The 22,885-nt window shown below is 65.3% G+C and overlaps 1 protein-coding gene across 1 annotated transcript; it reads left to right on the forward strand.

The window, feature by feature from the left end:
* The first annotated feature begins 1,504 nt into the window (after positions 1–1,504).
* Positions 1,505–17,969, forward strand: DUSP8 (dual specificity phosphatase 8). The gene is given in 10 exon segments (XM_032594955.1): positions 1,505–1,548; positions 7,196–7,535; positions 9,323–9,461; positions 14,255–14,421; positions 14,872–15,031; positions 16,085–16,208; positions 16,446–17,276; positions 17,278–17,311; positions 17,313–17,436; positions 17,439–17,969. Coding segments are annotated over 9 exon segments (1,878 nt in total). The 5' UTR covers positions 1,505–1,548; positions 7,196–7,304; the 3' UTR covers positions 17,507–17,969.
* Positions 17,970–22,885: the final 4,916 nt, after the last annotated feature.

Genomic DNA, 22,885 nt, shown 5'->3' on the forward strand with positions numbered 1-22,885 from the left:
GTCTTTGTCGTCTTTCTCAGAGCTGACATCCCAGGGCCCCGCACAGGGCCCGGCTGGAGAAGGTGCTCAGTAATCAGTAGGTGTGTGGGTGCCTATCTTCTCCCGGCTCTCCTGCCTCCAGCTCCCAGACCTCCATCCAGGTCTTTCCTGCCTGGGGGGTAGGGAGGGTCCCTTCTGCACCACAGGTGCCTCCGCAGCCTCCAGACCACCTCCTGGGGTGGCCTCCAGGCTGCCCACCGCCCGCCCGTGTGTCTCTGGCCCCTGTTTGTTTCCGGCCCAACCCTGCTCAAGGTGTAATTACCTATGTTTGTTCCCGCTCTGGACTCCCAGCGTCCGGGCCTCAAGTCGCCTGGGGGCAGACCCTCGACAGCCTTGACTGGGGGCTGGCGGAGAACACATATTGTCAGGGTGGACCCCGATAAGCACTGTTTGGGGGGGTGGCTTTTCACCAGAAGCATCAGGGGCTGGAGTGATCGGCGGGGCCTGGGGGACAGCACTGCACTGGGGACACCCTCCCCAGAGTTCGTGAGACGTGTGACCTGAGACAAACCGTCTCGCCTCCGAGCTTCCAATTTGCTCCCGAGTAAAGTGGAAACCCAGGTTCCCACCTCCAGGGGTGCTGGAGAGGGTCGGCGTCAGTGCCGCAGGTAAAGTGCTCGCGGGCCTAGCTCGCGCAGCGCCCTCGCCGCCCGGGACCGAGAGGGTCTCGGGGCCCGCAGGCCCCGCGCGAACAAAGGCTGCGGGGCTGGGGAGGCGGCGCCAGCTCCGGCCGGGCCACGGCGGGTGAAGACCCTCGAGCCACGACCCGTTCAGCCGGCCCCTCCTCGGCGGTGAGCGGCGCGAGGCCGGGGGTCCCCGCGTGCTGGGGCCGGGCGCCGGGGCTAGGAAGGCTCCCTGAAGGTTGGTGGGGGGCGGGGGGGGGGTCCCTGGCAGCACGGAGGGGACGCCACACGGCCCCTTTAAGAGCCGGTGCCGGGCGGGGGGGCGGAGGGCAGAGGGCGGAGGGCGGCGGCCAGCCCGGCCCCCCGCCCCCCGCCCCCCGCGGCCGCCGCCTCTGATCTGCACCCGCGGCCGGGCTCCGGCTGACGTCACCTGCCCCCGAGCCGCGCGCGCTGATTGGCTGCAGGTGACGTCAGGGCCTTTTTCGCTCGGCATGACCTCATCCCCGCCGGCGGCCCCGCCCTCCGCCCCGGGCCTGTCACTCGCGGCCGAGCGCGGCGGCCCAGCCGGCTCCGCGCCCCCCGCCCGGACGCCGGAGCCCGAGCCGCGCCGGAGCCGCACCGGCCGCGCCCGCCGAGCCCGGGGGGTGGGATGCGCGCCGCGAGCGCGCGTGCCCGTCCGCAGGTGCGCGCGCCCCGGCCCGAGCGAGCGCTCCACCAGGCGGCGGCGGCGGGCGACGAGCGGCGACGGCGACGCGGCCCCGCGCTCTCCCCAACGGCCCCTGCCCCTGGCTGCGCGGGCCCCCGCCGGGCCCATGGGCGGCGCGGCCGAGCGGGCGCGCTGAGCGGGCGCGGGTCCCCGTGCGCCCCGGACACGAGCGACGGCGAGGTGAGCGGGGGCGCCGAGCGCGGACGCGCGGGGCGCGGGCAGGGGGCCCGGGGTGGGGGTGGGGGGCGCTGCGTCTGGAGCGCTGGGGCGGCGGCACCCGGCGGGCGCCCGGGAGGAGGAGGCGGCCCGGAGGTGAGCGGCCAGGCTCGCGGGGACGCCACTGGCCCGCCCGGGAAGCCCTTCCCCCGCCTCCCCCAGCCCCCGGTGGACCCTGGCCCGGTCCACACTGGCCCACCCCTCCCTCCTCCGGCTTCGCCGCCTTTCTCCTCGAAATTCCTTCTCATTTGGGGGCTAGGGGGGAGCACGCAATAAGGACCCAGGACCTGGGCCGTTTGTGATCCAGCGTGGATCTGTACGGACGTCTGCGAGAACCCCAGACTCCCTAACCCCCACCCCGCCATGGAGGCCCCAAATTGGAGAAGGTCGTCCCTGCCCCCGCGGGCTGGCGATGCAGGCCTTGACCAAAGGAGCCGAGGGTCCTGGCCTGTGGAGAGGCTCTGGAAAGGGCCCATTCCGTGTTCGGCGGGGAGGGGCTGCAGATCCGTGTCCCGTCTCTGGCCAGGCCGCCACGGGTACCCCCACCCCAGGGTGCTCAGCTGGCCTCTGCAGAATAAAGACCATCCGCCCGCCCGCTGCAGAGGCAGCAGCGGGTGCTGGGGGAGGGGCTGGCACTGCCAGGCTGAGTGCAACCAGCCTCCCTCAGCCTATCTGCCCACCTTGGTGGGGAGGGGTACCTAACAGTCTGGCCCGGAGCAGAGGGGGCGATGATGGGCCGACGATGCGCCCAGCCCCCACCAGGTCACCCCTACTGGGAGCATTTGCCTCCTGAGTTCCTGCTGCAAGCTCGTACTAGCTTCTGCCCTGGGCGAGGGGGGAGGGGGGGGTCCTGGGTGCTGCAGTGATTGGGGGTTCGGGGGGGGGGGTCGCGGATCCCGCAGGGTGGAGGAGGGAGGTGGCCAGATCTAATGCAGTGTCCACAGGGGGGCCGCTTGGGGTGGAGGTGGGGGTGCTGCAGGCCGGGGGGGAGCAGCTTCATGCCCTGGGGGTCTGAGCGGAGGTCTGAGGGTCCATCACTCCCCACCGCCTCCCTCAGACCTTCTTGCTTCTAGGGAAGCTCAGGGAATGAGTGTAGCATGCAGTGTCCCCACCCTGCTCAGGGAGGACAGATGTCCCATGAATTCACTCCCCAGAAGCTTAATAAGCACCTGCCTAGGTAGGGCAGATCATGTGACCAGGAGCTGGGAGTCAGTCCTGAAGTCTGACTGAATACCTCCCGCTGCAGGCAGCGAGGGCCCCAGGAGAGTTGCTGGGTGACTTCTAGTCCCCTGCTGCCCTGGGCCCTTGGGAAGGCTCCTGTGCCCCAGAGGCTGCCTCCAGGAACAGTGGGTTCCATGCATACAGATGCAGAGAGATGCTTGAAGTGATCCTCTGCTCCAGGTCCCTACCCGGCATCCTCTCCTCTCCAGCTGAGGCTGACCAGCTGGTCCAGATGTTTCCAGTGGACGGAGAGCCCAAGGGGCCATGAAAGCCAGTGGGTGCAGAAAGGAGAGGAAGCGGAGCCAAACCCGTAGCAAGAGGAACGTGGGTCAGACTCTGACCACGAGGACTGCACGGGCTGAGGCCACCTCTGCCTGAACCCGTCCAGGCAGTGACTGGTGGGTGCCCCGGGATGGCCCAGGTGTGTGGCATGGGGCACAGTGACCAGAAGTCCTGCAGATCAGTAGGACTAGAACAAGCCAGGAAGGAACAGAGGAACCTAGATTTGTAGGGTCCCGAACATGCCCTCTCAAGGACCGACGTGCTGGGACCTCCCACCCCAGGCTCTGCCCAGACTCCTATGACCTGGGGGTGCAGGGCCCCCACCCCCCCCCCCCCGTCTCCCAGGTACACAGCCTCCCCAGACCAACTTGGCTCTGCTTGGCCTTGCCATTGGCTCCTCCCGGGCAGAGTAAAGGCCAGCTTGGGTCCTGTTGCATTCACCTCGGGGAGAGGGGGTGGGGGGGCGGGTGAGAGCATTTGGGGATCCCTGATGAGAACAGATGGGGGTAAATGAGCTGAGCTGGTGTGAGCCCCCTACCAGTCTCTCTCCTGGCCCCTCAGTTTCTGCCTCCAGAGGTGCCCCTGGTCACAGTGAGCTGGACACATCGGCATTGTGGGTGCCCCCGCTGCCAGCTCTTCCCGAGGGCCTGCCTATGTGTGCCAGGCACCACTTGAGTTGGAGACACCACTCTGAGCGAGAGCCACGGGCCACCCATGGCAGACAGGCCTGACGGTGGTCTCCGGAGGTAGTGAGTTCCCCATCACTAGGTGCTGAGCAGAAGGTACCCTGGCGAAGATGCCTTCTGTTGGGGGTCTTCTGGCCACACGTGTCTCTTGCTCAGGGACAAGAGGGTGCCCCGTGGAGGCCCTGGGAGCCAACAATGTGACAAGATCTTGGAGCTGGCTTCTGGGGTTTTAGGGGATTTGGCACGCAGAGGGCACACCGGTGACCACGTGCATGTGCACACACATCTGTGTGTGAGCGATTGCATGAGGGGGTGGAGTGGGTTGTGGGAAAGAGGTGAGCACTGTGCGGACAGTGTGCAAGGGGGCACGTTCCGACTCACGCGGCAGTGGACACACAGCACAGAAGCCAGGCCGCGCTGTGTACTTGACCTTTCAGAGGAAGGGGGCTGCCTGCAGCCTCCTAGGCGGTGCCCAGCCAGGTGGGGAGGGGCCTCCTGCCTTTGGACTGAGAATTGCTAAGTGTCCTAAGCAAGGAGCCCTTTGACGGGGGTCTAGGGGGCTGTGCCCCCCTCCCACTGCCACCCAGCCTCTGGAATAGCAGGTGATGGCTGCTGTCTCCCCTCAGTTCCCAAGAGTGGAGTCTGGGCTGTACCTGGGGCGGGTGCTTGAAACTGGGGAGGCCCAAGAGCCTGCAATATCTGTTTTCCTTGTGCCCACTAGGGGCCCACCCTAGCCCCACTTACCTGCTCAAGACTGTCCTAAGCTTTCTCCACCCCCGACTGGAGTTCTGGGCTCGGATCCATAGCACGACAGGGGAGGGTCTGCCCCCAGGAGCTTTAGCCCCGAGGAGGCCCTGAGAGGTCTTGCAGGAGGTGCACTCGGGCCAGACCGTGGCCCCTTGAAGGCTCCCTGGAGGCGGGAGTGAGGTGCTCCGTGGGTGCCCTTGGCAAGAAAGGTTAGGACCTGGTGGAGCAGAGAGGGGAGGGCCCGGAGGAGCGTCACCCCTGGGCTTTGGGACTCGTAGGGACCCGGCCCCCGGTCATCCCAGGCCCCAGCTCCTGGGCACCTGCAGGAAGCAAGGAGCGGGCCCTGCCGTTCTGCAGAGCCAGCCTGCTCTGTAGCCGTGCCGCAGGACCAGCGTTGCCTGGCACCTCCGTGGTTGCCGTGGCAACGACGGAGGTGCTAACTTGCTAATGGGTCCCCCTCGGCTGCAAATAACAATACTAGAGTGGTTCACCGGCCGAGCTGGAGGGTTCCCTAGGGGCTGGGGCTGAGACCAGGTACTGGGCCTGGGAGCCCAGCGGCTCCCCCTTCCAGCCCCGGTCCCTGTCCTGCAGCCCAGCTCAGCTCCTCCACACCCTCCTCTCATCCTGAGCCCGCCTCCCTGCCTGTCCTACGGCCCTCAAGCTGTCCTGAAGCTTCTCAAAACACCTCATACAGGAATCGAATTGGGGACCCCTCATCACCCAGGCGGGGACACCCCTCAGACGGGCCCCCCCTTGGCAGGTGGGGAACCCCCTTTGCAGACAGGCCCCCGCCAGCGAGTGAAGACCCCCCTCAGCAGGTGGGGCGCCCCTTTGGGCAGATGGGCCCTTTTGCTGTTGAACTGGTTTCATACGGCCCTCAGGATGACCAGCAGCCCCAGCTGCACCCCTAGGCCCTGCCCCCACAGTGGAGGAGCCCGGGTGCCTGCCTGGGGAGCAGGGTGTCTGTGAGTGGTATCCCAAGGCCCCGCCCGCTGACCGGGGCCATCCGGGGCACTTCCCTCTGGGCCAGCAGACACGGTCTACACCTGCCGTGCTCCTGTTTCTCTGTGAAGTCTCCCACCCACACCAGCCTGGGAGCTCACCTGAGGGGGTGGTCCAGGTATGGCCGCAGCTGCCACTGTTGTCCCCAGGGCCATCGTCACTGCAGTATGACAAGTGTCCTCAGGGGGCCCCCCCGCAGCAGCACCTGCAGCTGCAGGTTGGGGGCGTGCTGAGGGGGTCCCCTCTCTGAGCTCCAGGGTACGTCTGTGCCCCAGCCTCTCCTGTGTCCGAGCTGGGTGGGGCTGTGGTAGAGGGAAGGTCCCGACTGAATGGCAATGGTGGAGGCCTTGGGTTCTATCCAGTGTCCTTGGTGTGACCTTCGACTGGTCCCACCCCTCCCCTGAGCCTCGGTTTCCCCCCTTCAAAGGAAACTCATCATCCTCACACTGTGTGCCTCCTGGCAGGCTGTGAGGCTCGGTGGGCCTAGAGAGAGGCCAGTCCTGGCAGGTGACAGGGCAGATGGGGCCTGGCAGGCAGGACGAGGATGGGAGGCATGTGGCAGAGGCTTAGCAGCAAACCCACAAGAGGGGCCTCTGCCCCGAGATCTGGGGTCCTTGTATCCCCACCTACCTCCTCCTCCTCAGGCCGAGGGCCCTTAGAGGCCGTGCCGAGAGTCCCCACACCCCGAGAGTCCCCACATATGGGTCACCTACTTTGACTTTCATCTTTAGGTGCCACCCATCCACCCCACCCTGGGACCTCCCAGCCCCCAGAAGGGTCCCCCTAGACCTCAGGACTTCACTGTGCCCGGAGCACACCCGTACTGCCACCCCCATCCCATGAGCGTGTGGCACACTCCTGCTGGGGGACAGACACCGGCCCCACATGGCACACACTCAAGCTCGCTCTGCAGAACTGGGACAGTGGCCGTGGCAGAGGAGCCCCGCCTCCACTCCCAGACCCCTCCAGCACCTGCCCTGGCACCTGCCTCAGGAACCCACGGACTTGTGGAGGCAGCCCCAATGCCGCCCCCGTTCCTCGGGGCCAGATTATCAGCTTATGGAGAGACTGTGCAGCATGGGGCCACAGAGGGAGGGTATGCCGGGCAAGGAGCACGTTCTGGACCCCTGCCTTGCCCAGAGTTCTGGACATTAGGAAGATGTGCAGGCCGGGGAGGGTATGCATCCTAGCAATGGGATGACAGAGCCTGAAGGCAGGATGAAGTGTTCTGGAAGCAGTGAGTGTCCATGATCCCGAGGGCCCAGGGGAGGCGTCCTCAGGCCCGTCCTGGCCAGCCAGCCCAGTCCAAGCCCTGAGATCCTTCCCTCTGTGTTCCCCCATCTGCCTTGCTGTGTCCCACTTAGAAGCTGTCCCCATGACCTGGACAGTGCAGTGCTGGGTAGGACCGCGTACAAACGCTCTCAGCCCAGCGGGTCACAGACTCCACCCCGCTTACCTAAGATGTTAGGGGGCCTGACTTCCGTGGAAGAGCCAGAGGGGATGCTGGTTTATCCCAAGAGAGGAAGGGCCTCTGTGGGCACATGTCAGGCTCAAACCCCCTGGTCCCCCTGGGGCTCCCCGTGGGCCCTCTGAGGCTGGCCCTGCCCGGGGAGCTGGCCAGGCACCCACCCTGGGGGCCTGCAGCACTGCTGACCCTTTGCCTCTCCCTGCAGGTCTGGCACCATGCCCGGTCCCTCCGAACTCTAAGCCACAGCCCCGGCCACCGGAGCAGCCTCTGTTCCCTTCAGGGCCCACCCCCTCCCCACTGCCCACTGCCCCACCATGGCTGGGGACCGGCTCCCTCGGAAGGTGATGGATGCCAAGAAGCTAGCCAGCCTCCTGCGGGGCGGGCCTGGGGGGCCACTGGTCATCGACAGCCGCTCTTTCGTGGAATACAACAGCTGGCACGTGCTCAGCTCCGTCAATATCTGCTGCTCCAAACTGGTGAAGCGACGGCTGCAGCAGGGCAAGGTGACCATCGCAGAGCTCATCCAGCCAGCCGTGCGCGGCCAGGTACCTGACACCCTCCCTGCTGCGTCCACCCAGTCCCTGGGGCTGGTGCCACACACACACCCCCCCCCCCCCCGCTGCCCCCAGGGCCACCCAGTCCCTGGGGCTGACTGCCTTCCCGCCCAGGCCCCCGTCACTTCCGGAGGCCAGGACAGAACTCGCCAGCCAGGTACACAGGAGCTCTCAGCTAACCCCAGCTGGGCTCCTAGGGCCAGAATGTACTAAGCCATTCCAAGCCTCGGGCCTTGTAGGCGGCTCCCACCCCTCCTCCCTGAGCTTCCTCTTAGGGTGCACAAATGCCTCTCCCCAGGGAGGCCCTCTGCAGATACCGTCTCCCCAGATACAATTCATCACCCCTCCCTTCCAGAGCCTGCTGCCCTATCTGGGTCCTCACTCAGCTCTCCGCCCCTGGCAGAGGTCTCCCCTCATAAGACAGGGCCATGTCCCTGGGGCCCCGTCCAGGGCTCACAGAGGGGCACTGAACGGATGAGCTAGGTGTGACCTTGCACAGGGGCATGGGGCGGGCCGGGGGTGGGGGGCGCACAGGGAGGCCGTGGACCAGGATGGCAGCTGGGGAGGCATGTATTGATGGCCATGAGAAGTCAGAGGAAGACAGGAGGGGTGGCCAAGAGGCTCACACTGAGAGGTCCTGTCCCCAGCCCCCCAGTCCTTTCCCCTCTCGAGTTTTGAATGACCCAGAATTCTCTCTGGGCCCTCCCCCGAGAACATCCCAGGTCACCTGCGGTGGACAGTCCTGGCACCGTCAGCCAGGAGCATCGAGTCCAGCCCTGGAAGGGACCCCTGGCCCAGTGACCTGGGAAGGCAGAGGCACCTCCAGTGTGGAGAGTGGCATGCCCAGCGTCCTGGAGCTGCGGGAGGGGTCTTGGTCACAGGCCCCGCCTCAGCAGAGCTGGATGTGAGAGGACCCAGGTGGCACAGCCGCTCGCGGGGAGTCCCCCCACCCACCCCCCAAGGCCAGAACAAGCTCCCTGCAGCCTCAGTGAGGGGAATCCGGGGATTAATCACCCCCAGCGAGGACTCCCTGCCAGAGCGCCATCCCATTGGCTGCCGGTGACATCACCCAGCCTAGGGTTGGCGGCTCAGCTGGCTTAAGGGCTGAGTGTGCTTGGGGGGCAGGGCATTAGCCACTCTGAGCAGAAGCTGCTGAGCATCTGGTCCCCAGGCGGGGCATTTGGGGTGGGGGGAGGGCACGGAACCCCAACTTCGAGCTGCTGCCTCCTGAATCCAAGGTGGCCCCTGTGGCACTCCTTTTCCCATCGCTGGCTGGGGAAGAGGGGAAGGCCCAGGCCCAAAGGCATCCCACCTGCAGAGGCCCCAAAACGTGCCTCCCGGGGACCCTGGGGACAGCTTTCCCCTTGCGTCGGTCGCCCTGAGGGTGTCCGTGCACCCCTGGCCCTGGGGGCACCTGTGTGTACCCCTGAAGACCCTGTTACTTTCACCTTAATCTCTTCTACGTGGACGTGGCCCCCAGCGGACACCCATAAGTGCTCCCTTAGCTCAGATGCCCGTGCGTGAGGACACGGCATTAGGACAAGTGTCCCCCGTTTCTGCCTGCTCCGAGGGCCTGCCTGTGTGGCTGTGGACGTTTCTACCTGTCCAGGTGTGAGCTGTGCGGTGGGCGGCTCAGAGCCTGCCCTTCCCTCGAGGCGGCAAGGTGGCCGAAGCCCCTCCCTGCCAGTGCCTGACAAGCCGCGGTGGGTGGCAGCCGGGGATGGGGGCCTCCGGCAGGTGCCCAGCAGTGCCCTGACCTCTGCCCTCACGGCTCCCAGGTGGAGGCCACAGAGCCGCAGGACGTGGTAGTGTATGACCAGAGCACTCGGGACGCCAGCGTGCTGGCTGCAGACAGCTTCCTCTCCATCCTGCTCAGCAAGCTGGACGGCTGCTTCGACAGCGTGGCCATCCTCACAGGTGAGCTCCGGACAGACGCAAGGGGGGGGACTGGGGGGCACCACTGCAAGCTTGGCTGTGCTGGGTGGAGGCGTCTGGGGAGGCAGGGTTCTGGATCCATCTCTGCTCTTTTTTCTAAGCCCAGAGACCAGCGACTACAGGGGCAGTGCCGGGAGGGGCGCCTTCTCGGTAACCCCGGAGTTCTCTGAGGCTCCGTTGTCCCCTCCCCTGGACCCGCACGCTTCAGAACCCCCTCGCACATGGGCCTCCCGCCACCGCTAGCAGGTGAAGAGGTAGACAAGAGGCAAGCCCTAAATGCCGGCTGTAGCAGGTGCGGAGGGAAGGGATCTCTGACCCTCCACCTGCCTGGGAAGGGAGACACGGGCCCCATCCTCTGCAAACCCCAATCTGAGCACCCCTGGTCGCAGGCAGGGAGTGCCTGTGAAGGCCACGGCCAACACGGACGCCTACTTGACGATGACTCCGCCTGGGGGTCAACAGGGGTCCCTATAGGGCTTCCTGTTCCCCAAAAGCAGCCCAGCCAGCCTGGAGGCCCACACGTAGGTGTGCCCGACGTGCGCGCGCACACACACACACGTTCCAAAGTGGTTCTTGATGATGCCTTCCCCCCGTGGGCAGGGGCTGAGGCGCTTCCTGTAGAACCCACCTCCCAGAGGTGGCCCAGGTCCCAGGGCTGGGTTGACCTGGTCTGTCCCAGGGATGCACACCCTCCCTGCCCGGGTCTGGGGCGTTTGTGGGCGCTCCCGCCCCCGACCTCTGCCTGCCAGGGGCTGTGGCAGGTGGACGGAGGACGTAGAGGGCTGAAGAGGGTGTTGTCCCCACCTCACACAGCCAATAGGATGTACATTCAGCCTGTCTGCCCTGAGTGGCCCTCACATGCAGGCACCCCATGGGGTGGTCCCAGGGCACCGGGCTGGCCCTCTGGCACGGGCCCAGTGGCAGCATGGACCTTCAGCGTAACCTGAAGGCTAGAGCCAGGCCGCTCAGGGCAGACCTTTTGGAGGAAGTACCATATTCTGAAGGGTGTTCAGGTGGGTCAGCATCGTGTGCAGGTGTGCACGCTGCCTTCTACACATGTCTGGGTCTACACGGTCAGAGGGTGTCTACGTCGGTGCCTGCCCCTGGGAGGCTGGTGATCTGTATTTGCTCGTGTGTGTGTGTGTGTGTGTGTGTGTGTGTGTGTGTGTATCCCACCTTGGTGATCCCAAACTTGTGTGGGTGGGCTGTGGGACTTGTGTGCATGTGTGTGAGCTCTGGGAACCACAAGCCACAGAATTGCAAACTCTGATTCAACCGCTGTCCCCTGGGTTCACTGTGGGGGCTGAGAGGGTAGGAAGAAGATAGAGAGGACAGAGAGGCTCTGGGCTTTTTAATGGGTAGCCTGGGCGGACGGGAGCTCTCCCAGGGCCCAGCTGGGAACCCCAGCGTGCACGTGTGTGTGTGTGTGTGTGTGTGTGTGTGTGTGTGTGTGTGTGTGCACGTGTGCACGTGCATGCATTCACGCACACACGTCAGTGTGCAGGCGCACACTCTCCAGCCAGGAGCGGGAGCCACCAGGCCCTTTTCTGGGAGTCAAAGAAACTGGTCTTAGAGCAGCACTCTCCCTTACCCCCAGGCTGCCCAGGAAAGCCCAGAACCCCTAATGGTGGGTCTCCTCTGGAGGCTGGGGCCCCTCACCCAGCATGCAGTGGGGCAGGCCTAGGCTGGAATGTGCCAGGAGCACTCACTTGGGACCTGGTTGTGCCCCGCTTGGCTCGCTAAGCTCTTGGGGCTGCCGCCCCTTGGAAGGTTAGAGTATTTGCACCCATTTCACTGAGGGCCAAGCCAGGTAGAAGTTATGACCCACCATGGTATGACAAGGGCTCAAAGTGACACCGAATCAGGACCCAGACTTGGGACAGCCTTCTCACCTTGCCCACAGTCTGAGGCCAGAGCAGCCCCGGAGCCAGTGAGAAAGGGAAGGCGGGAAGGCGAAGCTCAGTGGGAAGGAGGGATGCGGCCAGGCCAGAAAGGGGAAGTGACTTTCCAGGATCACCAAGATCACAGGGGGAGAGGGGGGTCTCAGCAGAGGCCAGAAAAGGAGGACCCCACCCCTCCGTGGGTGGGGCTGAGGAGCGCTGAGAGGTTGGCGCGGCTGGAGGGCAGGGAGATCCCTCTCCGGGACAGCGGAGGCTCATGGAAGCAGGAGTGGGGCGGTGGGGCAGGCGCCCTGGGGCCCGGAACCGGCTGCTGTGACCGCTGCCCTCCCCGCCCCCTCCCCCCAGCAGCTCGGCGGTGACGTCCGGCGGGGCGGGGACGGGAAAGGGAGCCTGGCCCTTTAAGCGGCGGGCGGCCCTCGCCCCGGTGCGCGTTGCTGCGGAATGCGGGCTGGTGATGTCGCGGCGCCGGGTCGGTGCGCCCCCGGGGCCCGACTCCGCACGCGCCGCCCTCGGACCCTGGCCGGAGACCGCGGCGGGAGCGGCGGCCCCTGCGCAGAGGGTGCGCGGAGAGAGGATGGGTGGGTGGGGACCCTGCCCGGGGCGCGGGGACCGCGGGGGGCGCGCGGGGGTTGTGGGGGGGGGCACCGCCCGCATCTGGGCAGGAGAGCCCGAGCATTGGGAGCTGCGGGCGGGGGCGGGGGCCGAGTGCCCGCGGAGTCGGTGGAGTCGGTGCGTACTAGGCATGAGCTTTTGTGCGAATCCGAGATTCCATTGTGAGGCGAAGCCAGCTGGGAAGCCGTGAGGCAGAGGGAGGCGGGCATCCCTCCCGAAGGAAGGTGCCCTTGGGGACGCCTAGGGGATGGGGGCGCCTCCCGGCTGCCAAGAGTGCCAGCACCTGCAGAGGGTCCAGGCCGGCTGCCGCGGATTCGACCCAGGACGGCCCCAGAGCCCGGGCCGGGGGTTGGGGGGGGGGCGGCTGAAATCACTGGAGGGGCCCGGTCTCCAGCTCTGCTGCACCTGACATCTATAGGGGGCTTGTAGGGGTCACTACCAGAGGCTTGGCTCCGGTTTGGTGGCGGGGGTGGGGGGTGGGGGGTGAGTCCTGTGGGGTTTACTTGAGGAATCGCAGTCAAGTCTGGTAAGTCTGCACCTGTCCAGAGATCCCCCTTTGTGCAGGACGTTCCTGGTGGAAACGCAGCCCCCCTCCCCTCAGCTTAGGCCATGTCACCCAGAGAGCGAGAGCAAGGGAGGCTAGAGATGATAGAGATGAGCCTTTGGAGAGATGCTGCAGACCTTGCCCTCCTGGGGTGGGGGCACCTCATCCAGCAGGAACATCCAGGGGCCCCTGGCTCTGAAGGGTGAACAGGAGCCCTCCCCCAGAACCCGGGCCAGCTTTCACCTGTGAGCTGTGTTGTCACTGGTGCTGACGGTCACCCACTTCTCACTGTCCGGCCAGCAGGCTCGCGGGGACGGGACAGCTCCTCCAAGGCTCGTGCCTGCACCCCCCCCCAGCCTGGGGGCCCCCCATCACCATGCCCCCCCCCCCCAGTCAATCCTTCGCTGGGGTCACAGGGAACACACATGGCAGGCACTCTGGTCCGAGGTTTGTACAAACTGGCCACTGATCTGGGCTACGGGTGAAGGCCAAGGGCACCAGGCATCTCTGTCCTGGGAAATCAGCCAGAGCTCCCTCACCGGCTGTTGCTGCAGACCCGGAAAGAGCACGGGGGTCTCTTGGCCTGCGAACTCCCCTCACTCCGCGGCCTCCTCCAGAGCAGTGAGGTAGAGCGCGGTCCAGTTGAATTCTGAAATGGACCAGTCCACGGAGAGCAGAGAACGTCCACAGGGCTTGTGTCCCCGTAAGTGTGGTTAGCCCCAGGGTGCAGTCTCACGCCGTCCCGCCAAGTGCTGGCGATCACACCGGGTGTGGGCAGGTGTGTTCTCAGTGTTTCTTCGCAGTCATTGTCTCCTCTGAGCTTCACAGCTACGCCATGTGGCAGGCAGGGTGCGGAAGCAGGCCAGAGGCGGAGAGAGCTCTGCCCGCGGTCACTCACGGACTCAGAGACATACTCGGGAGGCCCCCTCGGGTCTTTCAGGCCAGCGGAGGGGCTCGTTCCACTGACCTGCGGCCTGGGGCTTAGATGTGCAGGGAAGGAGGCAGGGCACATGCCAGCCACGTGCAGAACGTGGGCCCGCTTGCGTGCCCTGCTTGCGCACAGCCCCTGGGCTTCCCAGCTCTCAGCCCGGCCTCTGGTGCTGCCTTCTGGGCAGAACGGAGCCCTAACTAGAGCACAGATGCCCCACGGGCTGTGCCGATTCCAGTAGGTGATGTCATGCCCAGGGGGAGGAGGGCCCCTCAGAAGCCCTTGCCTCCTGGTCCTGGCACCCAAGCTTGGTCTGGGGCTCCCGGCCAACTAGAGCCAGGGAGGGATTGCATCAGCCCAGGGGGAGAGGCGGGAAGGCCGGGGCTGGCCCCAGGCCACGGGTACGAAGGAACCACACCCTCAGCAGGAGCCTTCCGTGGCATCTGAACGCACCCCTGCCTGGGTCCTGCACGTGCTAGACTGGCTCACCACCCAGACCCCACATTTACGGGCATCACAGCGGCGTCCTCAGTGCGCCAGCTGCTAATTAGCCTGAGGAGGAATGTGGGCGTAGGGGCGGGCTGTATATGTGCGGAGCACACACCTCGACCTGGTGAGAGCGGCCCTCCAGCACCCAGCACGGAGGCCGGGTGCTCAGGCCAGAGGCCCACCCAGGGGCCTCCCTCTGGGCGGGGGAGTCCAGGCTGGGGGAGGCTGAGAGGTAGTGGTGCTCCGGTGCCCCGGCCAGCCGACCGCCTGACCCACGTCTCCTCCGCTCCTCCTCCTGCAGGGGGCTTTGCCACCTTCTCCTCCTGCTTCCCCGGCCTCTGTGAGGGCAAGCCTGCTGCCCTGCTGCCCATGAGCCTCTCCCAGCCCTGCCTGCCGGTGCCCAGTGTGGGCCTGACCCGCATCCTGCCTCACCTCTACCTGGGCTCTCAGAAAGATGTCCTGAACAAGGTGTGTGCACAGCTGGGGCTTTGGCCGTTGGCCGGGGGACGAGGCAGGAGCTCAGAAGCGGCTCCGGGGCTGGTCTGGGGGAGGAAGGGAGCCGCCAGGCCACGCGGGGATGGATGCCCAGGTGCGGGAGAAGCACGGGTTGGGGGCGCGAAGACCCAAGGGGGCTGTGGCAGGACCAGAGCAGAGAGGTGGAGAAGCAGCTCCCAGCCCCTCGGGCGGGCGGCGGAGCCCACATGCCAAACTGCTGATGTCACTGGGCCCCCGGCCAGCACTGAAAGAGTCTCGTGTTTTAAAACTGTGACGAGGGAAGAGGGTAAAGCCACCGCCCGGGCAACCCACCTCAGGCCGTGGGCGGGGCTTGCAGAGGCTCCCCTCTCGGGGACGTGCCAGGACCCGGAAGTCCGGTCCAGCGGCACCCCCGTGGTCTGACCTGCCCTCCTGTCCCTCCAGGATCTGATGACCCAGAACGGAATAAGCTATGTCCTCAACGCCAGCAACTCCTGCCCCAAGCCGGACTTCATCTGTGAGAGCCGCTTCATGCGCATTCCCATCAATGACAACTACTGCGAAAAGCTGCTGCCCTGGCTGGACAAGTGCATCGAGTTCATCGGTGAGGGGCGGCCGGTCCGCTGCCTGTGCTCGTTGGGGGGGGCGGGGGAGCAGGGGGCGGGGCCATCGAGTGCACTGTGAGGGGCGGGCGCACTCCTGCCTGTGCTTGTAGGGGGGGGCCGGGGCGGGGCCGGGGGGGGGGCCATCGAGTGCACTGTGAGGGGCGGGCACTCCGCTGCCTGCGCTAGTGGAGGGGTGACAGGGGGCGGGGCCATCGAGTGCACCGTGAGGGGCGGGCGCACTCCTGCCTGTGCTTGTAGGGGGGACAGGGGGCGGGGCCGGGGGCGGGGCCATCGAGTGCATCGGTGAGGGGCGGGCACTCCGCTACCTGCGCTAGTGGAGGGGGGACAGGGGGCGGGGCCATCGAGTGCACCGTGAGGGGCGGGCACTCCGCTACCTGCGCTAGTGGAGGGGGGACAGGGGGCGGGGCCATCGAGTGCACCGTGAGGGGCGGGCGCGCCGCTACCTGCGCTAGTGGAGGGGGGACAGGGGGCGGGGCCATCGAGTGCACCGTGAGGGGCGGGCACTCCGCTACCTGCGCTAGTGGAGGGGGGACAGGGGGCGGGGCCACCGAGTGCATCGTGAGGGGCGGGCACTCCGCTACCTGCGCTAGTGGAGCGGGGACAGGGGGCGGGGCCATCGAGTGCATCGGTGAGGGGCGGGCGCACTCCTGCCTGTGCTTGTAGGGGGGCAGGGGCGGGGACAGGGGGCGGGGCCATCGAGTGCATCGGTGAGGGGCGGGCGCACTCCTGCCTGTGCTCGTGGTGGGGGGGGGCCAGGGGGGTAGGAGTCTCCAAGAGGAGGGAGGAGCGGGCGCTCTCCTGCCTATTCTCGTGGTGGGGGCGCGGCGGGTGGGCAGTGGGGGCAGGAGTCCCGCAGAGAACAGCATGCAGGAGGCGGGAGGGAAGAGCTGCGGTCACCGGTCACCGGCCTGAGGTGGGGCTGGGGCTGTTGGCGGCGGGAGGGGGGGTGGATAGGGCCGGTGAGGCCCACCCCCCCCCAACCTGGGTTGGGGACCCCAGGCCTGACCCCGCCCCCACGGCTCCGCCTCCAGATAGAGCTAAGCTGTCCAGCTGCCAAGTAATCGTCCACTGTCTGGCCGGCATCTCCCGCTCTGCCACCATCGCCATCGCTTACATCATGAAGACCATGGGCATGTCCTCCGATGACGCCTACAGGTAGCCCCGTCTTTCTTCCCTCCCGTCTCCCCCCGCCAGCAACGGAAAGGCCCTGGCCCGGAGGGAGGGAGAGGCCCGAGCGAGGGGGGGAGGGGGCGGGGGGCTCCAGCACTCTCGGCCGGGCGCCTCGGCCGCGCCGCGCGCCCCAGCGTGGGGGAGGGGGAGCGGAGGGAAACAGGGAGGCCGTCCGGGTTGGCAGGGAGCCCCGAGCCAACACAGCCGCCCTCCTTCCCGCAGGTTCGTGAAGGACCGGCGCCCGTCCATTTCGCCCAACTTCAACTTCCTGGGCCAGCTGCTGGAGTATGAGCGCAGCCTGAAGCTGCTGGCCGCCCTGCAGGGTGACGGGGCGTCCCACCCAGGGACCCCCGAGCCCCTCCCGGGCCCTGCGGCCCCACTGCCGCCGCTGCCACCACCTACCTCAGAGAGCGCTGCCACCGGGAGCGCGGCGGCCAGCACAGTCCGGGAGGGCGCGCCCGGCGCGGGCGGGGAGCTCCCCGCGCCTTCCTCCAACCCCGCCACCAGCGCGCTGCAACAGGGCCTTCGTGGCCTGCACCTGTCCTCCGACCGCCTCCAGGACACCAACCGCCTGAAGCGCTCCTTCTCGCTGGACATCAAGTCGGCGTATGCCCCGAGCCGGCGGCCCGACGACCCCGGGCCCCCCGACCCTGGGGAGGCCCCCAAGCTCTGCAAGCTGGACAGCCCGTCGGGGGGCGCGCTGGGCCTGCCCTCGCCGGGCCCCGACAGCCCGGACGCGGCGCCGGAGTCGCGCCCGCGCCTCCGCCGGCGACCGCGGCCTCCAGCCGGCTCCCCAGCGCGCTCCCCCCGCGCACTGTCCTCGTCCTGAACTTCGGCGATGCCATCCCGCCAGACTCCGCGGCTCGGCCTCTCGGCCCTGTCGGCACCCGGGCTGCCCGGCCCCGGCCAGCCGGTGGGCCCCGGGAGCTGGGCGCCGCCGCTCGACTCTCCGGGCACGCCGTCGCCCGACGGGCCCTGGTGCTTCAGCCCGGAGGGGGCGCAGGGCGCCGGCGGCGCGCGGTTCGCACCGTTTGGCCGGGCGGGGCGCGCAGGGCGCGGGGGGCGGCGACCTGCGGCGGCGAGAGGCGGGCGCGGGCCGAGGTCCGGGACGCGCGGACCGGCTGGCCAGAGGAGCCGGCCCCGTAGACGCAATTCAAGCGCCGAAGCTGCCAGATGGAGTTCGAGGAGGGCATGGTGGAGGGGCGCGCGCGCGGCGAGAGCTGCCGCCCTGGGGCAAGCAGGCCAGCTTCTCGGGCAGCGTGGAGGTCATCGAGGTGTCCTGACGGCGGCCGGGGACCCGGCGCCCGGCGCTCCCCGCTGCCCTCCGCCCCCTGGTCTGGGCCGCCAGCATCCGGGCCCACTATAAATATATATTATATATAATGCAAAGAAAGGTAAATGGTTTTACTGCGATTTTTATCGAGAAGTAAATATTTCGATTTTTTTATTTATTTAAGCTGTTCATTCTGGCAATGATTTGGCAACAGTGCGGGCGGTCCTCGGAGCTCTATTTTTACTGTCTGGTATTTAAACTGAAACACCCGTTTCTAAGCAATATGAGGCCACCTTCAGTCCCGAGCTGGGGTGCCAGGCCTGGGGTCCCCTCCCTGCCCCCTCCCTCCCCCAGGAAACACTGCTGACCGTTGCAAAGAGGCTGCCGAGCTTTTGTGCACTTTTTACATAAGAAAAAGGGGGAAAAAGGAGAAAAAAAACTTTGCCACAAACTGAGCCTCAGAACCTCCCTGTCCCTCCCCGCCCCCTCCTCTCCACTCCTTCTCTTCTGCTCCTGTCTCAGGCTCTGCACCAAAGCCTAGGTGGGGGAAGTGTGCCAGGAGCTGGGGTGTGGCGGAGGAGGCTCTGCCGGCTGGAGGCTCCCCCTCACCTGCCCTCCTATTGCCCCCTCTCCCCCGCCCCGTTGCCTGGTTGGTGTTACAGGCATTGGGCCTGCAGAGGCTAGGGTGTTCAGAGGGGCTGGGGATAGAACAGGGTAGGGGCGCAGTGAAGGGGGCTCTTGAGTGTCAGATGCTGTGGGTCCCCAGGGCAGGGATGGAGGTAGAGTGCCCCCCCCCTTGCCTGAGCCCAGGTCCAGTTTCATGGGTTCAGCAAGGCTGTTGGGTAGACGCTGCTCCCCTCTCCTCCACTTTGCAGGTTGGGTAGACGCTGCTCCCCTCTCCTCCACTTTGCAGGTGCCCTCAGCGCCACCTGCCAGGTTGGGGAAACAGCTGGAGTACAGGAGCTTGGCCCCTGGGGCAATCAGGCGGGAGGAGCTGGGCTAGCCAGTGCTGGCTCCATCGGTCAGAGGACAGATGGATTTACAGTCTTGTTCTGGGCTCCTCCTGCACCCAGCCCCAGGCCCCAGGTCAGACTTGGAATTCAGGTATGTTCTTGCAGGTGGGGCGGTGGGGGGGGTTCTCCACGAGGAGCTGGCTGCCTCGCAGCGGGAGGAGGCAGTTAAGCACCAGTCAGACCCTTGTGCTTCTGGGGGCGGGGGTCCTCAGCTTTGATAAGGACCCCTGACTCAGGCAGGTGCAAGAGGTCGCCCCCAGTCCTGCCCCTGCCCCTTGGGGTCCTTGGAGAAGAGCAGCTCCCATACTCCCCTTCCTGGGGAGCACTCACCTCTGTAGCCTCCCTGGGGTCTTCCAGGTGGTGTGCCGGGGGCTTTTTGGCCCGAGTGGCCAGCCTGGTGGGAAAGGCAGGGAAAAAACTCCAGCCACCCCCTGCCCACACCCTCTCAGGTCACAGGGACCCACGGCTTTTGGAGGGCAGGAGTAGATGACCCCCAATCTTCAGATGTCCTAGAGTCTAGGGGTGGGGGCTGGTCACCTTGGGAAGAGGCCAGGGGCTTGGTAGGAGGGGGTGGCCGGGGGGGGATGGAGCCCTCAGGCAGCGGGCCTCTGTGGCTGTTTCTTCTTTTGTTCTTCTGTTGACCTGCAGCTCTGTGCACCTGCCATTCCCCCTTTAAGCAAAAGTCCTTTCCGGTTCCCTCCGTCCCCACCCCATTCCCCAAGAAAATAAGCTATCATTGTTGTGTTTGCAATCTATGGCTTAGAGGTTAAGTATTTATTATTATTGGTTTATTATTATTATTATTGATTATGTAATTTGCCTTCTGTCTGTCTATCGCGTTGGGTTTCTGAGGTGACCCTGGTGTGGAGGATGCACTGGTCCCCGCCTCCGCGCCCCCACCCCCGTGCTGTCCAGGAGACAGTGGTCTGGGGCCACTGGTTGGGCCCAAAACTCTGGAGGCAGGTCCCGCAGTCCCGGTCCTTTCCTCCCTCTGCCCTTTCTCAGGGCGGCCAGCATCTCTTGTGACTTCTGTCCTGAGGTGTGGGGGGCTCTTGCCCTTGAGGCACGGGTCACCCCAAAGCAAGCAGCTGCACTGGGGGGAGGTCTTGTCTCGGCCACCCCCTCTCCTGTCCTGGGGGGACCGGGCCCTGGCACAAGCCCCTCCCTGGCCACTTCCACGCACTGCCCAAGGCGGGGCGGGGGCCGGGCCCCAGCCCTCTCCCAAGTCTCTCGGCCCTCCTCCCCTCCCCCATACCTCCCCACCCCCCCCCACTCCCCCGGCCCTGGCATTGGGGGTTGCCCCACATTGGATCCGCCCCCTCCTAATATTGCTGGAAAGTCCAGCGGAGGAGAGGTGGCAGGTCCCCCGCATGGCTCCTGGTCTCTCTGGACTGGGCGGCCCGCCCCTGCCTCAGAGCCCGTCCCCCAGCGCGGCCACACTCTGCTCCCCGACCTGTCCCCTTCTTTTGTATTTGGAAACGACGTGTTGTAATAAATCCTGAGATGGATGTTTTCTCCATGCCTCTGGTTGCCTCTTTCTTCGCGCTGGTGGAGGGTGGAGTAGAGTTGGGGCAGCGGCCCCTGGAGGCGTCCGACACCACGGTGCTGGGGATGGGCCCACAAAACCCACTTCCCGGGACCCAGAGGGCAGCCTGGGCCCGGTGGGGGAGCCGTGCCGGAGGAGCGCCCCCTTGTTTGCGGTCACATCCCAGGGAAAATCTAAATACCTCAGAACTACGTCCAGTAAAAACTCAACCCCTTCCCATCCCACTCCCCAGGCATAACCCCTGGAGTAGCTCACCGCTTCCCTGCAGCCCTCGTGTGCATGCCAGCGGGCGCACCATGGACACACCACACGATGGCTTTCCTTCCCAACAGAAATGGGGGTCTAGCTCTAGAGCGTGACGCAGCTGGCTTTTTAATTATTATTCAAATAATTTGTTGAAGGAATACACACGCGTGCTACAAGGACCAAAGGCCCCCAAGGGTATCTGGTGGAAGGCACCGGTGCGACTCACCCACGTTTGTCCCCAACCACTGGGTTCCCACCAGGGCGGCCGGGCTGCTGCGGCTTACTTGTGTCTGCACTGACTGCAGCGGGAGGAGTGCCGGCTGTGGGCTCCGTCAGCCGCTGCAGCCCGGGCTGAGGTTACCCCACCACGTGTGGTCACAGCCACAGCTCCGACCGTTCAGACAGGGCTCTCCTGGGACAGATTTTTAGACAGGACTCCTCTGGGTCACTCCAATGCTCGCTTGGCCATTACTATAACAGCGGCCCCTGGGTACTGAGCTCACTCTGCCAAGCGTCGCTCCAGGTTATTTCCCGGGAACGTATCTCCCCATGTCCAGGTGAGCGGTCGGACCGATCGGTGACCTCACAGGGCATCGGACCCTTCTCGCAGGCCTGGCCTGCTTATTCCTAGGGACGCTTCCCAATTTCCAAGCAGCAGAGAGCCCAAGCCGGGGACACAGGCCCGACCCGCGTGGGTGCGTGTGAGCACGTGTGCGCGTGAGTGCATGCAGGATGCGTGTGTTTCAGGAGCCGGAGAGAAGAGGAAGCAGGAGGTGGGGGGTGCTGAGCCGGCCCCTCTCTGGGGGCTGCCAGAGGAGGCAGGGTCCTTGAGTCCAGCATCCTAGGAGCCCTCAAGAGGCTGAAAGCTAGAAGCCTTGGGCTGCCGCTAAAGCAAGGCTATTTTTAGCTCAAGAACATCTATTTATAAGTCTGGCAGCCCCTTGGAGTCAATAAAACCAGGACTGGAAGAAAGCTGTCTCAAGCACCGCGTGGTCTCTCCCACTCTCCTTAAGGCAGGAGAGCACCTGCAGGTACAGGAGGCAGGGTGATGGGGCCTCTCCCAGGCTGGCCGGCTGGGGCACAGAAGGCCAGAGGACACTGGGGGGGGGGGGGGGGTGCATAAGAATTCAAGCGGGGTGGGGGACGCCTTTTGCCAAGTTGACCAGGCAAGGGGAGGTCAACTTGCCCAAGAGCTGAGCCAAGCAGGTAGTGAGGCCAGACTGGAACACCGGTGGGCTGGCCTCCACCTGCTCTTGGCCACACGGCCCAGTGCCCATCACAAGGGGTCTTTTGTAAACACTGGGCGTCCTGCCGGCTTCTGCCTCTTGCTCCCCTGCCTCCCTAGGTCAAGAGCTTCAGGCTCTTGATGGGTCTTGGGTGGGTAAGTAGACTGGTCAGTAAAGGGTTGCTTTGTGTGGGTCTGGGACCGTGGGTTGTGATGCTTTCGGCCAGGGGTACCCGGGGCCGTCACCTGGCCCACACTGCTTGGTGGCCCCCACACACCTTTCCCCCACGGGGCCAGGGCTGTGGCCACACCGGCCCTGCCAGTCCTTACGATGACCACAGGACACACCTCAGCAGCAGCCATAGGGGCCCTTGGAGGAACACTTACTGCCCACAGGTCCTGGCAGGTGCACACACACACCTGGGGCCACACGGCAAGGTCACGGGGAGAGAGGGAGGCAGCGTCTCTAACTTTTTGGGGTTGAGGGTGGCGGCTGGGGTTTCTGGAGTGGTCAGTTATCAAGGTCACCCAGGGCTTTCTAGAGGGAACTTCACGGGTGGGGCGGCCTGGCTCTGGCTCTTTATCGAGTTGTGTAGCTGGCAATGTGCTTATGTGAGATGGGTGTCTCTGAAGTGAATGCCTCGGCAGTGAAAGGCTTAATGCCAGGCACTTAGATTAACAATCAGAAAAGCTACTCATCGGGCACTTATGCTACAGGGGTGGATGGGTGGGTGGGTTAAATGGTTGGGCAGATGGGTGAATAGGGGTATACGGGTGGATGGATAGATGGATAGATGAGTGGATGGATAGATGGATAGATGGATAGATGTACGGATGTACGGATGGATGGGTAAAAGGGAAGACGGATGGGTGGACGGGTGGACAGCAGGTTGACGGATGGGTAAACGGGAGGCAGCAAGAAGGAGGGAAAGAAGGTAGGTGAGTAGTAACATGACATGGTGCACTTCTGCTGGTCTACCTGATATTAGAGCTGGGTGCTAACCTTCATTCTACCTCCAGATTGTATGCAGGCTTCTAGTCCTTGCTTATAGAAGATGGGCAGTAAGTGTCCAATGTAAAACCCACAGCTCAGAGCCGGAGACTACTGTATAGACCCAGTTCAACCCTCCCCGAGGCCCAAGGAGGCGTTAGAAGAGAGACAACCGGCCCAAAATGGAGTCACCTGTGCTAAGCTCCCAACCAGCAAACAAGACTTAACATCTAACCCGACTGCACTTTCAGCCCCTCCCAGGAGTGAACTCAGTCTGGAATTTCCTGGTCAGCGCCAGTGAGGTCATCTGCCGGATCAGACCCCTCCCTTCCTGAAACAATCCACTCGTTCAACCTCCTTGTCCCCTC

The sequence above is a fragment of the Lynx canadensis genome, chromosome D1 (assembly GCF_007474595.2).
Source record: "Lynx canadensis isolate LIC74 chromosome D1, mLynCan4.pri.v2, whole genome shotgun sequence".
Classification (NCBI taxonomy): Eukaryota; Metazoa; Chordata; class Mammalia; order Carnivora; family Felidae; genus Lynx; species Lynx canadensis.